General features: G+C 39.9%; 2 protein-coding genes across 7 annotated transcripts in view; one reads left to right on the top strand and one right to left on the bottom strand.

The window, feature by feature from the left end:
- Nucleotides 1–914: 914 nt before the first annotated feature.
- Nucleotides 915–6600, bottom strand: LOC116035498 (putative E3 ubiquitin-protein ligase UBR7). 4 transcript variants are annotated; one of them, XM_031278565.2, is made up of 13 exons: nt 6507–6600; nt 5974–6046; nt 5310–5427; nt 4829–4962; nt 4657–4717; nt 4470–4565; nt 4298–4351; nt 4101–4206; nt 3865–4001; nt 1760–1954; nt 1441–1597; nt 1253–1314; nt 915–1139 (listed from the first exon to the last, which is right to left on the bottom strand). In XM_031278565.2, exons 3-13 carry the CDS (start codon nt 5424–5426, stop codon nt 1056–1058), a joined length of 1203 nt encoding a protein of 400 aa, XP_031134425.1. In that variant the 5' UTR covers nt 5427; nt 5974–6046; nt 6507–6600; the 3' UTR covers nt 915–1055. The 4 variants fall into 4 exon arrangements, with proteins under 4 accessions (XP_031134425.1, XP_031134426.1, XP_031134423.1 ...); XM_031278566.2 differs by lacking the exon at nt 5974–6046 and having other exon boundaries at nt 6507–6581; XM_031278563.2 differs by lacking the exon at nt 6507–6600 and having other exon boundaries at nt 5974–6187.
- Nucleotides 6601–7189: 589 nt separating this feature from the next.
- The window catches only part of itpk1b (inositol-tetrakisphosphate 1-kinase b), a 33991-nt gene continuing 25289 nt past the window's right edge, over nt 7190–15891 (top strand). Inside the window, exons 1-3 of one of the 3 annotated variants that reach the window (XM_035994857.1) lie at nt 7190–7441; nt 7937–8086; nt 12172–12196. In XM_035994857.1, the coding sequence (XP_035850750.1) occupies nt 7992–8086; nt 12172–12196 (120 nt within the window). In that variant the 5' untranslated portion in view covers nt 7190–7441; nt 7937–7991. Of the gene's footprint in view, nt 7448–7931; nt 8087–12171; nt 12197–15891 lie in introns of all 3 variants that reach the window. The other 2 variants (XM_031278569.2, XM_031278567.2) reach the window with 2 other exon arrangements.

Raw genomic sequence — 15891 nt, 5'->3', positions numbered from 1 at the left:
ATATTTGTTCACATCACTTTTACGAACAAGTTTGTCTTAAAGCGTAACTCTTGCCAAAATGCAACCTAGGGTCTTTTTGTGAGTGTACCCGAGTCAAACTTTCGTTTAAAAGCATATTTAGGACAGAATCGCCACTTTTAAGATTTACCTTATTTTCGTTTTTCAGTCAAATGGCCTTTTGAATGGGAGTGCTAGGGGCACTTTTATGCTATGGAATGACATGTTCTCCTATGGAGTTTTTGACTGGGAAAATGGCGGATATTGTAAACAACAACTGCTAACGTGAGTTGCTTAAAACCTTTTTTAGTAAACTCTGGGTACACAAACAATGTTGTCAATGCTTTCGTTAAGGTGCAGAACCCCTGGCAATACTTCAAGCAAAGTTTCATGTTGTGTCGAGCCTTCTTAGTGTTTTAAAAAGTTATTTTGAGGCTAGCATAAAAGCGCCCCTAGCACTCCCATTCAAAAGGCCATTTGACCGAAAAACGAAAATACGGTAAATCTTAAAAGTGGCGCTTCCGTCCTAAATATGCTTTTAAACAAAAGTTTGACTTGGGTACATTTACAAAAAGACCCTAGGTTGCATTTTGGCGAGAGTTACGCTTTAACTGGTCACCACTGAAAAAACTAACCATTTAAACACACTGGTATTTAACTGTCAAAATGACAAACTGGACATTATCATGTTCATGTGATGTACTCTCCTAACATTATAGCAATTTAATCTTTAAAGCATACTGGGCTCAAACAAAACATTCATACATGTTTCCAGTAACATTCATCATGAGCTTCAGAGTTAAGGCATAATTATAAATCAATAAAAACAACTGGAAACAAAACATTAGCCCCAAAAACTCACTTCTTCACCCTAGAAGTAACGCTTCACAAAAACAGCAAGTCAGCACTCTTTGCACTAATTGTTCAAGCTTTAGGATCACATTGGATGCAGCAAGAAGCCCCTTTTATTCAACAAAGGAATAAAAGGGTCTTCCAAGATTCACATTCATTTAAAGCACCAGATGAACCAGGCATATGATCGCAGCATGGCCTTCTTGTTACTGGTATCCTGCATTGGTCCTTCGTCTTTTTCTAGCCCGCAGCTCCTCAAAGAACTGATGTACAGCTTCCACTGTGACGGTCTGATAGAGATAGGTAGAGAATGGTTCAGGTTTGAGATTTGGAGGAAGAAGAAAAAGAAGGCACACACAAGACCCATGCACTTGAGAAATGCACTTAGACATCCATTTCTCACCTTTCCTTCAGCAACACACTGGTCTAAAAATGCAGTCATCGAAGTTGACAGCTCGTTGAAACCTGAGGTAGGAAAACATGATTAATTAGTCTCGATCAATCGCCTTTCCCATAAATTTCACTTTGCATGATTACATCCTTGGAGGAAAACTGACCCCACATCTTCCTTACTGCCCTCCCCGCGCTCACCGTAAATGACCTCCAGCTGCTGTATACGGTCCATTGAGCTTGTCAGTGCCATCAGCGGGTGCTGCCCAAATGGCTCATCCAAGCCTTTGTTCTCGTAGGCCAGAATGGTGTCGGACTGATCCATAAGAAACTGCACTTCGGCAGCCACATAGATCCTCTATGCAACAATGCAATACACACAGTTCAGAAACATTCTTTAATAAAAGCCTAAGTACTTCCCAGACACTGTAACATGAATCAGGATCACATATAGAGCCAACACCTGCAAAGTGGCTTTGTTAAAGCACACATTATAAGAGAACTTGTATTTATGATTTACCTTGCAGCTCATGCAGGTGCAGAGCTTGGAGCGCCAACTGTAAGGCCAGAACACAGCTCCCTGTCTTAGCCTCTCCAGGCCCTTGGCCTGCAGCTCCTTCAGCCTGCACACAACAGTTTTGGTCGTGGCCTTTGCAGGGCTGCCTGTCATTTCCTCATGGGTCCGTTTGCAAGGGGAACTCCTGCTTGCCGCTTTCTAAAATAGAAATAATGACAGAGGATGGGGTGAGTTACTGTGTTAATCTGGCAGGAGGAGCGGATGATAACACCTGGGCTTTGTAAAACACAGCAATGCAGACTCATCCGGGGAAGTCTCAAGGCGACTGACACGATGAGATGATTGGGCGATGAAAATCACCAGTTTACAGTAAGCTGTCCTGTGAAGCCTGGCCAAAGCCTTCTACAGAGCAGGCGAAGCAGTGCCTCATGGGTCATTTCTCCCCTAATTACCCAGAGGAGAGGAAAGCAAGATAACAAGAGCTGGAGCCTGCTCTATAATCTGCTCATTACCCTCCAGCCCCATCTTGTGGAAACAAAAAACACCAGCTGCCACGGAGGGAGTGTGCACAGTAAGCACAGATACACACAATGCTCTCATGGGCATTGTGTGTGTATAATGCCCATAGCAAATGGAACAAAATACTGTGAAATATGTAAATTAGGCCAGAGTTACAAAGCAAGTTTAATTATATTATGTGCTTTTTACCTATAAATGCAAAACAATTAATATGTACTACTTTTAGTTTAACTGATTTGTGCAAATACAGTATGGGTACAAGGGATGTTTTCTTAAAACTGTAATCACGAAGATTTTCATTTGAATAACTGTCACTGTTAAGTCACCAAGCATCACAGAAGGAGCTAACACAATGGTGATTGAGCATATGATCCACTGATTAAAGTATTGCAATATTTACAGTATATATTTGCAGTATTACAAACGGTGTCTGGCATGACGTCCCGGAAAAAATGCAGTATTACAGTTTTTCTCCATGTATACACACAAAAAAATGGAACAGTTCAATCTGAAAACTTCAGAAAGTTCATATAACAACAAGACTCCACACCATAAAAACAGAATGATATTCATTCTATTTTTTTATGCTCCAGACTGCTGACCTCTCAGTACAATTCAATTGTTTTCACTAATGGAAATTCTAAAATCAACCAGGACTGAAATCTGAATCACTTAAAATGCAACTGTAGCAAGCATCTCACTATCACTAACGTTATCCACGTTCATATTTACACGCAACAAATGATATATACAGCTACAAAAAAAGCCCAAAAGTTGGAACGAAAGTACAAAGAGTCATTGCTATGGAGATGATACACCGTCTCATCTCTTCACATTGGTTTAAACTGGCAGGTTTTAGAACCTTGCAGACCGCTGCGTTGCAAATAATTGCAAGTTTCAACTCGTCACAAATCTTTGGTCTGAACTGGGCTTAAGGATTGCCACTTTAAAGTTCTAACCACTTTTTTTCTGAATCTACCACAGATAAAGGAAAATACAACCAAAACCATTAATGGAAAAGCAACAAGAGGAGACCTAAATTTATTTTTCCTCCATTTTCCCACTTTTTGTGTAGGGCTAGTGGAGTATGATTATGCTGTGTTGATGTCATATAGAAATTATTGTTATTACAAGTTTCCAACTTGTAAACAGTGTTCAACATCCAAGTTGTAACTGCGACTGGGAAAGCTTGTAAATATTTCGACTTGGGACTTTATAATATGAAAAAGTGCCAGAAAGCTAAACAAACATAGACGCCTCACCAATCATCAGCCAACGACAGTCGTTACATGTAAATAAACCCAATTTTATGGATATAGCGTTCTTTGTCAATGCACAGTAATTTTAACTCTGACACAACCAAATCTCTGATCACGAAACCGTCTTAAGTTGTCCAATGACGTGATTAACATAGGAATATTTCCTATCTCTACCAGTCATGCCATATGGATTGGTTTCATAGCAGGATCAGCCCCAGCACAGCTTTGGTGTTAGGTTTTCTTGTTCACTTTAACTTCCTTCTATCTGTTTTCACTCTTAATATGGCAAACATAGAAACACAGGCATGTCTCATGAGCACGCTTTCTCACCTCCTGCTTTGTGTGCTCAACACTGGTGGATGGTTCCTCATCGCTAGTTTTACTGGACTCAGGGGCTTCTTCCATTTCTGCTCCTTCCTCGACTTCTACCTCTTCCTCAGGATCACTGATGCTGATCACAGGTGGTACTAAAGGGGAAAGAAAAATAAAATGTTTAATGTTTGCAAAGTTAGACATGTGGGTTTGTATTTGCTGCCTGTGACAAGCAGATCAGGGTAATGAGTTACCTGCAAAGTGAGCAGCATATGTCCACAAGACAGGAACCTTGTTCATGCAGGCCTCACATGTCATCTCTTGCAGCTCCTCAGGTTCTACTGTAGTGCAGCCCAGATGCTGTCAAAGACAAACAAAATGACTACATCATGAGAAGAAGACTATAATTAGTGATAAAATGTAAATTAAATGAAAGATGACTTATGCTTACCCTGCAATGAAACCAATCCTCACAGATGACACACTGAATCATCTCATCGTTGGACTATTGGGTAATTAAAAAAAAAAAAAGGTGTTTTGTGTAGTGACAGATGACAGCCAAACATAAACAGAAGAGTTGATATCATAATCAGAATTACATGAGAAATAAATAAAAGGAATACCTGATCGTCTGTATCTGGATACGGCCGATCACACGTGCAGTAGCAGCCATTAAAATTGTGATTGTAGTGATTTCTAACGTTTTCCTCATCTTTGGCCTGTGAATACAAGAGACGGAATAACTTCAACAATCGGAAAATAAATGGCAGATGATTCAGTTAGAAATCGTATTAAAACAAGACGACTCACAGGAATTAGCTGGCACTTGAATTCCCCAAACTTGCTATTTCCACAGTCACAGCGAAAATTTCTACATTAGGAAAATGTGAAAATCATGAAATGGGTAAAGCAAACTGTGGGGTTGAATTTGTATGGTCAGTTTACTATCAGTACAACACACACAAAGAAACTAACAAAATACCTTTTGGTGTACAGTTCAAAGACATCATGTCCATCGTGGCATTTATTGGCACAGGCCAGACAAACCCCAGCAGGCTCTGCTGCACTGGGAGTGCAGGTGTTGCAGGCAAACACAGCCTGTCTCTTCACATAGCCCTGTAAGAATAACACAGGAGGTATAAATATACAGCAGTGTACAAATTATTGATTACACGTCCCTTGTAATAAAGCACTGAAGTGGTTCTTTTATAATCTCTGATTAGAAATACTGCAGTGATACCCTGCAAAAATATAATTCAAAGTGGCCCTTAGAAACTACAAACCCCTTACGAGAAATTATAACATATAAATAAATAGAAACTACTGTGACACACAGTCACAATGAACACACAACACTGCATCTAAAACTGCAGTACTTGTTTGTATATATGGAGAAAAAAAAAGCGACAGTAGGCAGGCGATGGCGATGGCTGCAGGAATGCGGTGCAGGAAGCCTTTCTTACCCGAGAATAAGAGCAGTTTTCTGGGTCGCTTCCAGCCAGCACACACAAAGCCTTCTCGAGCTCCTCCTCGTTGGCAAGAATATCGTCAATGTCAGAGTCTTCTTTATTTGCTGCCATTCTGGTAAAAGAGGGTGAAGAGAACACAAAGACACCGGTCTGAGCTTGTTACAGTCTACGGTCTGAGCTGCACAACAATGTTGACAAATGACTGTTCCGGGCGGGAGTTTGGGCCAAGAACACGTGGAGGAAGTGACGCTACAATGTTTTTCCAGCAGTGGTTTTAGTTTAAATTAAATTAAACTAAATTATTTTTTAGTTCAAGCAGGTAGTTAAGCATTACGACTTGAATATATTAAGTATATGCGTATCGATTGGTTTTAGGTAAGTTAGACTGTAATTGTCTCATGGTGGCAGTAAACTGTTGGCATGCTCTCACAGTATAAACAAATTCTAAAGACATTTCAAAAATATCATTTTTTGTGGGTGAATTACAGTAAATATTTACAAAAAAGGAAACTCCATTATAATTTATATAATTGTATACAATAACAACACACACACACACACACACTGGAACCATCACTGAAAAGAATGTACTTCAGTTAGATTTTCTCCCAAAAAAACAGATATTAAAAAAGGTCTGAAGTTTTGGGATGTTACATACCTGTCCTGGTGGTAGATAAAAGTGTGAAAATCGGTGGTGTGTCCTGTCTTCCCTTCAGCCACCAGCTTTTCTGCTGTTGTGTATTTGTGAAATATTTTCGTTTTATTTTGTTTTAAATACGTCATGGTAACTTCGTTCGGTATCTTCGAAATCTCTTGAATCCGGTTTATTTCTTCATTTATTCATTCATTTTGACCATGAGACCTCCGCAAATTATCTGATTGTACCGTTACAAAGACTTCCCCCATTCAAAAAATCAGGACAAATAGGGGTTGTCGTAAACATTTGAATAATGCTAAATAATATATAATTAAAAATAATATAATACTTGGATAACATTTATATTCAGCCAATGTTCACACATTGGATTTTATCTAGTGGATAAAATCCAATGTGTGAATATTGGCTGAATATAAATATAATAATATAATATACATTTTATTTATTTTATTTTGACTTAGTCATTGTTGCTGTCTGTATTGTTTTGGCTGTAAATTGGAAAAAAGTTAAACTGCTGTATGTTGCAGGTTTACCTATGGATGGCGCCACTGTGACATGTTTTCTCTGTTAGGTCGCCCGCCGAAAATAAAATCTACTAGACTGATGCTCACCACGGTGCTCACTGGGAACACACTGAACTTTTCTGACCGCATCCCGGTTGCCTTTAAAGCCTGTCAGAAATATTGTCGACTCAAAGACAGCTTAAGAATTGTGGGTCCCGAGAGGTCGGCATCTTTCACCTTGATGATGGAAATAAATATTGCTGTTAAAGTCAGGATTATCAGTGAACAACTGCTTAACTGCTAAACAACACCCCATTTAAAAAATGTATATAAACATAAATTACACTCTTCATGCCCTGTTCAACAGGACATATCATGTTTTTGTTGACTTATGTAGAATATAAACTGTTAGTCAATTAATCAATTAGTAAACAAACATAAATGTAATTAAATAAATTAGTAATTTTTCAGCAAAATGTCAAGCATTTGCTCAGTCCTGATTCGCTGATCTTCAGTCTATGGTGTGTTAATTTAGGACTGTTGTTGACCAAACAAAACAATATATCCGGTATACTGAGATGGGAATGTCATTACTGAAATGTAATAGACAACTCGATTAATTGACTACTCGGGAAATAATCTGCAAGTTAATTGATAATGAAAGCACAACACACGTGAAATCAGGACAGACTGTGATTCGATACAGTCATGAGGGGTATTTTCCGAGGGGCTCGTGAAGGTAGCATCAGTCTCCTGGATCCTGGGTGTGTGCAGGCAGTTCAATCTAGAGACTGAGGGAGAAAGCACCAGGAACATCTCAACGTGAGTCCAGCTGAGCCTGACATCTGTCACCTGTTTGAAAACTTCTACTCCTTCTCCGCCAGACGGACCGACAATGGGAAACTACCCGAGCTAGTTTCTGAAGAGGACACAAATTCAGGGGGGAGCTGTGCTAAAATTGCCAGGTTAGTTTATGCTAGCTCACCACAGCCTATCTTTGACGTAGTTAACGTTACCGTTCAGTCAGTTGCTTCATCGTTTAGCAAACTAGCCACCGTTAGTTACTTGGTATGAATCTGTTCTGCCATTTAACGTTGGTCAGCCCTGTTAGCAAGCTAGCGTATATTTCCTAATTGCATACCATCGGTTAGCTATGCAGATTGTCACTGCCCAACTTGCTAGCTAACGTTAGCAGTTAAGGTTAGCAGAATGGGGTAAGGGAATGTTGCTCACTGATGCTGAACCACATTCACTGTAATACTACGTTCAGAAACTAGGTAAGGTTAGTGTAAGCTCCACGAGGCAGACTAGTAACGTTAAGTTAGAAAGCGTCACTTCTGGCTGTGTTTGAGTAACGTATCGCAAACCGAGTCGCGAACTAACGTTATTCCCTTCATTGCTCATCATTGGTTGTTGTGAGATAAACGTCACCGTGGGGTTTCCTGTTTTCGCCTGTCCAGGTTGAGCCTTCAGTCCACGCTTTACCTCCAGAGAAGGAACAGGAGCACAGTGAAGATGCAGACCTTCCTGAAAGGCCGGAGAGTCGGCTACTGGCTCAGCGAGAAGAAGATGAAGAAGCTGAATTTTCAGGCCTTTGCTGATTTGTGCAGGTATGTGGATAATACCAGTTCGATGCGTCCAGGTCAAGTGATTATAGAGGAACTAACAGAAGCAGTTTTACATACAGTAGACTTACATCACTAACAATGTATGTCACAGTGAATTAAGAGGTGTGCTAAAAGACATTGCTCTTCCTCTTAATCAATAACTCAATAACTTGAGATTTTAAGAGGATTTATTAAAGTCAAAGTCAAAGTATCTTTATTAGTCTCCCCATGGAGAAATTTGTTTTGGACACTGAGAGAAATTGCTGCAAGAGTTACAACAGAGACACACAACAAGCACAAGGTTAAGGACTGGTTAACTGCTCCTCCGATCTCTGCAGGGTAAATCCAGACAGTTAGCTAGACTATCTGTCCAATCTTGAGTTTTCTGTTGTACTACTAAAACAACTTTTGAATATGTGCTCTTATTCCACAACGTTAACCTTTGACCATTACAGTATCTTATATAGATTATAATTGGAACAGTGTGATATCACACAGACCAGTTGTGGCTTTGTGCCTGTAGTTTTATTTGAGACTTATCTGTCCAAATGCGTAGTCATAACATGAATTTGTTCAAGGGTGTATTTCGACTGTAGCAAGGATTTGTATTCCAGCCTTAAGAGGGGCAGCTATATAAGTGTTGTATGTATGTTATGTTGTTGTAGCTTATCCTTCTCCAGCTAAGTAAAATGTTATACGTTCTTATAAATTAGTGCATTTTTTAGCAGATGTGACTTCAGGAGAAGTTAACTCTCTCTCACTGATTTACAATATCTGCTATACATTATACTGGTTGGGGAGTGGCTCCCAGATATGGCAGCAGACTTATCCTCTCTCATTGCAACATTGCCTAGCTGCCGGTGGTTTATGAGGGCAGTTATCCTGAAAACACAAACAATGACAGCGGCTAAAAGACGAATATTTTTGCATTTTCAGTTATTTGCTTTAGCAGGAATGTGCCCTGGTAGGTCAGGTAGGTTGTCAATGTGCATTGGAGCAGGCAATTTGCTTCCTACCTTTTTTTTTTTTTTTTTTTTTTTCAAGAGGGTTGTTGCCTCACAAAGCAACCTGGTTAAGCCAGCACAGATTACCACACTGTAATCCACAAAACATTTTTAATCTCTTCATAAACCTCCAAGTAACTACCCTCTTCATCCTGCCTACCCCCGTCTTCCCTCAGAGCTGGACTGTGGTCTGTTTAATATGAAGGGCGGGGGCTAAGTGTTAAGAAGCAGTGTTTGTGACAAAAGATCAAGAAGATCAAGTCAAATGAAAAGCCTTCATACAGGAACAACAACAAATACCGACACATTTAAATATGATCACCGCATGACTGCTTTTTCCCAGTCAGCCAATGAAACTTTTCTTCTAGTTCTCCTTTCCCTAACGTATTTCTCTTATCATATATCACGTTAGAAAGCATAAGTCATCTTCAAGAGGAAGGAAAAGATGGAACCAAGATAAACTTCCTATGTGTGGCTCCTGTAGACCACAACTGTTTTTAAGGCATTTTGTCTTTCTAGAAGGCACAACTCTTCAAGGGTGTGTGAGTCTTTTTAATCAAGGAATTGTTTCCTTGGCAATATCACCCTCTTTGAATTCCATTTCATGCACCTTGATTTTACATACCAGATACATGTGTGCAGGTTTTTGACTTGTAAAGTGGTGTTATGAAAGCCCCCCCTCCACTCAAAAATGTGTCCAATGTTTATGTCCCCTAAAATGTCAGACCTTGACTATACTGACTTGTATTAGTAACTTGTTTGTCACTAGAGAGGTGTTTTCACATTCCTCTACTGAAGGCAGAGATGTCTGTCAGTATTTTTACATACATGTTTCTGAAGTGGGACTTTAAAAATAAACCAAATGTTTCACCTGAACAGAACAGAAAGTGCCAGTAACATACTCTTAATAGTGACTGAGTAGGTTTTCTCCCTCTCAGCATGTGGCATGCAGCTGACATTGTGAATGCTTCAGTGTGGGGTCTGGCCTGTCTTGTGCAGCTGGACCTACAGGATTCCTGGTGGTCAGAGCTACTTGGGTTTATGTTTGTGTCTCATGGACTTGCACAGCAATGTAAAGGCGTCCTACTGACTCACATATACCTGATTTGAAAAAAATGCAATGCCCTTGAGAACAGCCAGCCTCAGCATCTTTGGATAATGTAAAAAGTATTGGCACTTCCTCCTATCAAGGAAAGGCCGCTCTAGGACAACAAGTCTGACTAGATTACATTGAGCTACACCCAATTAATACATTTTACTGCAGTGATTAGAAGACTGTTTGCGAGTATCACTTTCAATTAATCTATTAACATATAACGGACTGATTGCGTTGATTTCAAGGAACACCCAGATCAAGAGTTTCAACAGTCCAAACAGGTAATACAGCTTCACCAGGTTGGCCTACTTTATCTGTCTCAGCCCAGTGTTTGCCCGATCACAGCAACACATTTCCGAACACACCCAAATGTAAACTTTGAATTCTCATACTGTCGTGCAGTGCAGTAGTCATGTCTATGGTGTACTATAAATACCAAACTTAAGGGTTAGGGTTTATGGATATATGATACTGTGTGTTAGTAAGAAATGGTGTAATAAAAAGTGTCTTGTTTTTCATTGCACCTCCATTTTCTTGTGTGTCGAGCCTATACAATAAGTTCTGACCTTGGCCTGATTCTCTGCTGGGCCTTCTCCTTCATCCCTTTTTATTCTGCTGTCTGTGTAACAATATAGGAGAGCAGACACTCTCCTCATCTGAGATGGGGATGAAACTAAAGGCCCCATTCACACCCATGAAACCCGCCAGCTGCAGTATTAAATATCCACATTGTTGTGAAGCGGTGAATGGCTGCACTGCTGTTACCATGGGGCGGTTACCTCAAAAACAACTGGGCTGGACAGGCCGGGTTGGTTTTGTTGCTGGACCGGTTTTGTACTTCCGCCCCCCCACCAAGTAGATGTGGTGTTTTGGCCATTCAAGCTGCTTGTTATATTTTGCTGAATCCCTTTGGCTTGAGCTGGACAGGACACTTGACAAGCCAGTTCCATCAACAATATGACAATGCCTCCTTCTCCTTCCTTCTACTTTCTGTTTGGGCAGTTTGTCTCTCAGTGGTGGGGTAAGGACTAATATAAGTCCAACAGGTTTAAATAGGTGAGGGGCATCCTCTGTGCCTTTTGACAGATTTATAGAAAAACTCTTTTAAAAAGAGAAGAAGTCATCGCACGGTCACATTAATGCACACCAGGTCGTGGTTAAACAGTTGCTAATACTGCTGTGTACTATCATAGATAAGGAGAAGAGTCCAGGTTCCTCATGTGTACAGTGTAATCCTGCACTACAGTATGTTATGATAGTCATAGACACCTCTGCCAACAACTCCACTCTTGTAGTGGTCTGCTGGTTGCCACGCAACAGATTACATCCAAAGACTAGTATTTTGTGCCCTTTTTAAAAAGAGGAATATTCTCCAGCTCTCGGATGGGATTTTTGTATTTGTAGTCACAGTTGCCCTACTTTGCTGTCTTGCTATCAGACAAATGTATTGAATAATTCAGGTTCATTTAGTTTGACACCTATTCTAGGCACAGCTAGGCTCATGTGTCAGTATGTCTGTAACTGTCCATAGGGTCAAATTGTTTAAGACCTCCGGTGAGTTTGTTTTTTTTGTCATGTATTTACATTAAGAGTAAACGGAACCTTCATATTATAAAAAAAAAGACTCCAGTGAGTGTGACTTGATGCAAAGACATGTTTTACATAGCTTATATTTCATAACATGGCAGTAATAAATAGGAACGTGCTTTGTCATCACTTTCACTTTGCAAGTAAAATAAATTAATTTCATCACTTAGCTTTGTGTTGGATTTCTTCCTTTTATAGTCTGTTGGTTCATTCAAGTCTGTTCTTCCTATGAGTTTTGGGCACTGAAAAGAGAACACAGACATCCTCACCTATAGTGCCTGACACACATTTACCTAACGTCTTGCAACATTGGTTCTTTCGATGCATGACCGTGTCTATTTATGAACTTTAAGTTTACTTTTGGTAAAATGAATGACCATTATTTTTGTCTTATTTTTCAGAAAAAGAGGAATAGACGTTGTTCAGGTAAGTGGACAACATTTTTGTCTGATACTGTTATTTTTGTTTTTGCTGTAACAAAATAGAAAAATGTATATTCCTGTTGAGATGCAATTTTATTCTGATTGGATGCCTTGAGGTAGAGTTAAACATACTGTACATTTTTTCACATTTTGTGTGTGTGTGTGTGTGTGTGTGTCTCGTACAGCAATATTTTTTGATATAAAATTGCATAAATGTGACCAGCTGCAACTTTTCACTTCAAGGTATTCTGTATAATGTTAATGTACCAAAATAATAATGGTGTATCTCCATTGATTACTTAGCTCAAGTAAAAGAGGGGGAGTTATGTTCTGGTAAATACAGTACACTACATTCCGTAAGTAAATGCAGCACATACAGCAGCATAGTAACAATTGTTACTGAGTCCTGGGAGCTCAGTGTTGACAAGTACTTGTCAGTTAAAGTACTTTCTGCAATTGAGGAGGACCTTTTCTCTCAGTCTCTTACTGTTTTTCTTTTTTAATGCTGTCTCTTGCTTTTGGGGGGTGGGGGGTTCTTTGCTTTGAGGTTATTTTTTCCTCTTGCTGTGCTAACGATATCAGCACACTCACAAAGAGCCTTGTCCTGGGAATAGTCCCAAAGTAAGCAGGGTTTTGTTTCCCACTGTGCATTCACTCTCCTGGGAGAGTAGATCCTCACAAGCCCTCAGCTGAGGGTATCTATGCACTTAAACAGCCCTTTGGGCTTCCCCATAACTCTTTTTCCAGGACTACCTGTTGCCCACTGTTTTTTTTTGTTGTTTTTTTTTCTCACCTACAAATCAGCAGTAACTCTAATTTCTTTTAGCTTGGCTGTCACTGTCAATTGAGTAAGCTCAGTTTACTCACATACCCAGTGGTATTTTTAAATTCACACCGGTGGCTCGGCTGCCCGAGATGCACCAAATGCCAGTCAGTGCCTGTACTGTCATGGCTGCATCACAAGCGAAGATAATGGTAGCCGTTGTAATGCTTTGGCCTCATTATACAAGTCTGTGTACCAAGCTGTCTTCTCCTATTGCACAAGTGAATTCTGAGCCCAGCAACCCTTAGACTTTCCCTTAGTTATTTTGCAATCAGTGATGCAATTTGTAATGTCAGATTATGTATTTGAAACCTTATTCTATATATTTTCTCCTGTAGGTCTTGTCCTCAAAGTCCTGCAATTATTTTATCTTATTTTAAGCCCAATTATTGTGTGGATACAAGTTAATTTAACCTTCTCTAGAAGGCTGGAGTAATACATTACATGTCATTTAGCTGACGCTTTTATCTGACTTACAATTGCTATATATCAGAGGTTACACACCTCTGGAGCAACTAGGGGTTAAGTGTCTTGCTCAGGGACACCTTTGGTTGATGTATCGCAGTGGGAATCGAACCCAGGTCTCCCACACCAAAGGCATGTGTCATATCCACTGCACCATCACCACCCGCATCACCACCGTATCTCTTGCAGCCAATTGAATCACCTAACCTTGTTCCTGTGGTCCTGTAGACAGATAGCTGATCTTGACGATAACAACTCAACCTTGGATATCCAAGGATAAGTTAATTCTAGGCTTTTTCTGGCAGAATAAACCATGTTTTTTTACAGCCTTGTTGCAAGCTAATTCACTTCAATTTGTTGTCTTTCGAAAACTCAGATTTGTTGGAATAATGGCTGTGTACTAGAGCTGAAACAATTAGTTGATGGGCAGAAACTGTGGTGTTTTGGATTGTTTGTCGAAATAAACTAGCAGCATGAAGATGTCACCCTGGGTTTTGGAGACATTGTGGTTTTCGCTATTTCCGGACATTTTTAGACCAAAATATTCATCGATTAATCAAGAAAATAATCCGCAGATTAATCAGTAATGAAAATAAGTATCTGTTAAAGACTTACGATCTACTAAAACAAAAACATGAAAAAGAAGTCGAAATGACTTATAGGCTAGCTAGATATTTAACATTGCACTTCACCTAGCGATATATAGTATTTGTCACAAGAGGTTGGATCCTCCAGAGGGTTGGTAGTATTTATGACGTCACCCTGTGTAAACAGATCTTTGCTAAATCTGGAAGCCCCAGGGAGCTCATTTTATATTTCCATTTCTAGTGTGGGAAAACCTCTACATGTATACCCATCAGGACTGACAGAACAAAAAAATAGCAGATGGTTCTTCTTTTGTTTGACAATACATGATTGCTCCTTTTAGCCTCTAGCGTCTTTCCACTTTAAGTAACCCATTATCACGCTCACCTTGTCTCTACTTTTCATCCCTCCATGCTTCCTCTCACTCCTCCAAGTGATGTGCAGCAACTCATCAATACTGACCCCTTAGCCCTGAGCTCATGAGAGCCATCCTCCTGGCACTCTCTGTACATTAGTCTGTAACACTGAGCTGATGCGATTAACTCACCCGGCTCGGCCTTAAGGAAGCCAATATTCGCTCACAGATAGAGAACCAATCACAGCAAATAGCCATCATAAGATGGGCTGTCCATAAAAAGTTATTGAGTTGCCGTTTTTATTATATGAAAAGTGCTTAGGAATTTAAAGTTAATTTCAGGCATGCTACTGTATCTCACCCACATATTGAATTTTTGAAAATTGTCTTTATATGGTATTTATTGGTCCTCCAGTCTACCACCATCCAAAGGAAGCTGTTTGGTGGGCATTATTTTTAATAAGTATATCGTTTTTTGTTTTAGGAGTCCTGAATTGAGTGTGGAGATGACGATGAATGAAATTTTCATCAGTTTGACCAAGATAAACTCCATCGTGACTCGTTTATCTTGCTAACTATCTTTAGCCATTCTCAGTAGAACTGGTAGAGGTCTGGAGACTCTTTCCTTCTAAAGTAGTTCTTTTTTTTTTTTTTTCTTTTTTTTTTTTATCCCCCATGATTTAGCCACTTTTCAAAAATGTCTTCAAAAATGTTCTTCAGCTAACCGCAGAGTCACATCAGTTAACACACATGTATTAATGATTAAGCTAATAACTCAATACAGTCTATTAATTGATAAACGTTGAAAAGCAGTTGCCTCGAAAGCTTCCATTGCACAACATAGTCAGCAGCAGTGAGGACTCAAGGGATGCTGAGTAGATGGCCAATGAGCTTCCAGTTTGACCCTCTAAATGTTTTTTGGTTGGAGATTCACTTCCTCTTGATCCCCACTCATTTTTAGTCTTGTACTTCATGTGAGGTGTGGCCACAGTTTGTCTCCAACACATATGTTTCTCTTACACTAGGGTGTCGAATGCTACACAAAATAAATCATTTATCACGTCTGTCTGCACTCTGGGCTAGTCTGACAACAAAGCGAAAGCCAGGGGAGATTAGATCCAGCTGAGGGCAACCAGAAAGAGACATACAGTATAAAGGATGAAGCAGCTCAATGGCAAAGCAGACACAGAGACAAATCTGCTGCTAACAATGGTTGATACGGTTTGTGTTCACCCTATTTGTGCACTATTGTGTCAAACCGAAGTACACATGTGTGCTCTGTCCCTGCTGTTTGTTAAAAATATAGTATATAGTATAGCTTGGGCCCACCGTGGAGCTACATCAAAGCTGAAAATATACTGGCCCTGACCTACCCTTTCTCTCCAGGATCCAGTGTGTTTTCTATGCTGTCCATCACCACCATGGCCCGCTGCTAGCACTTAGTCCCAGAGGGACCTGCAAAGACCTCAGC

The sequence above is a fragment of the Sander lucioperca genome, chromosome 18 (genome assembly GCF_008315115.2).
Source record: "Sander lucioperca isolate FBNREF2018 chromosome 18, SLUC_FBN_1.2, whole genome shotgun sequence".
In the NCBI taxonomy this organism is placed as follows: domain Eukaryota; kingdom Metazoa; phylum Chordata; class Actinopteri; order Perciformes; family Percidae; genus Sander; species Sander lucioperca.
This window is presented reverse-complemented; position numbering and strand designations above follow the sequence as displayed.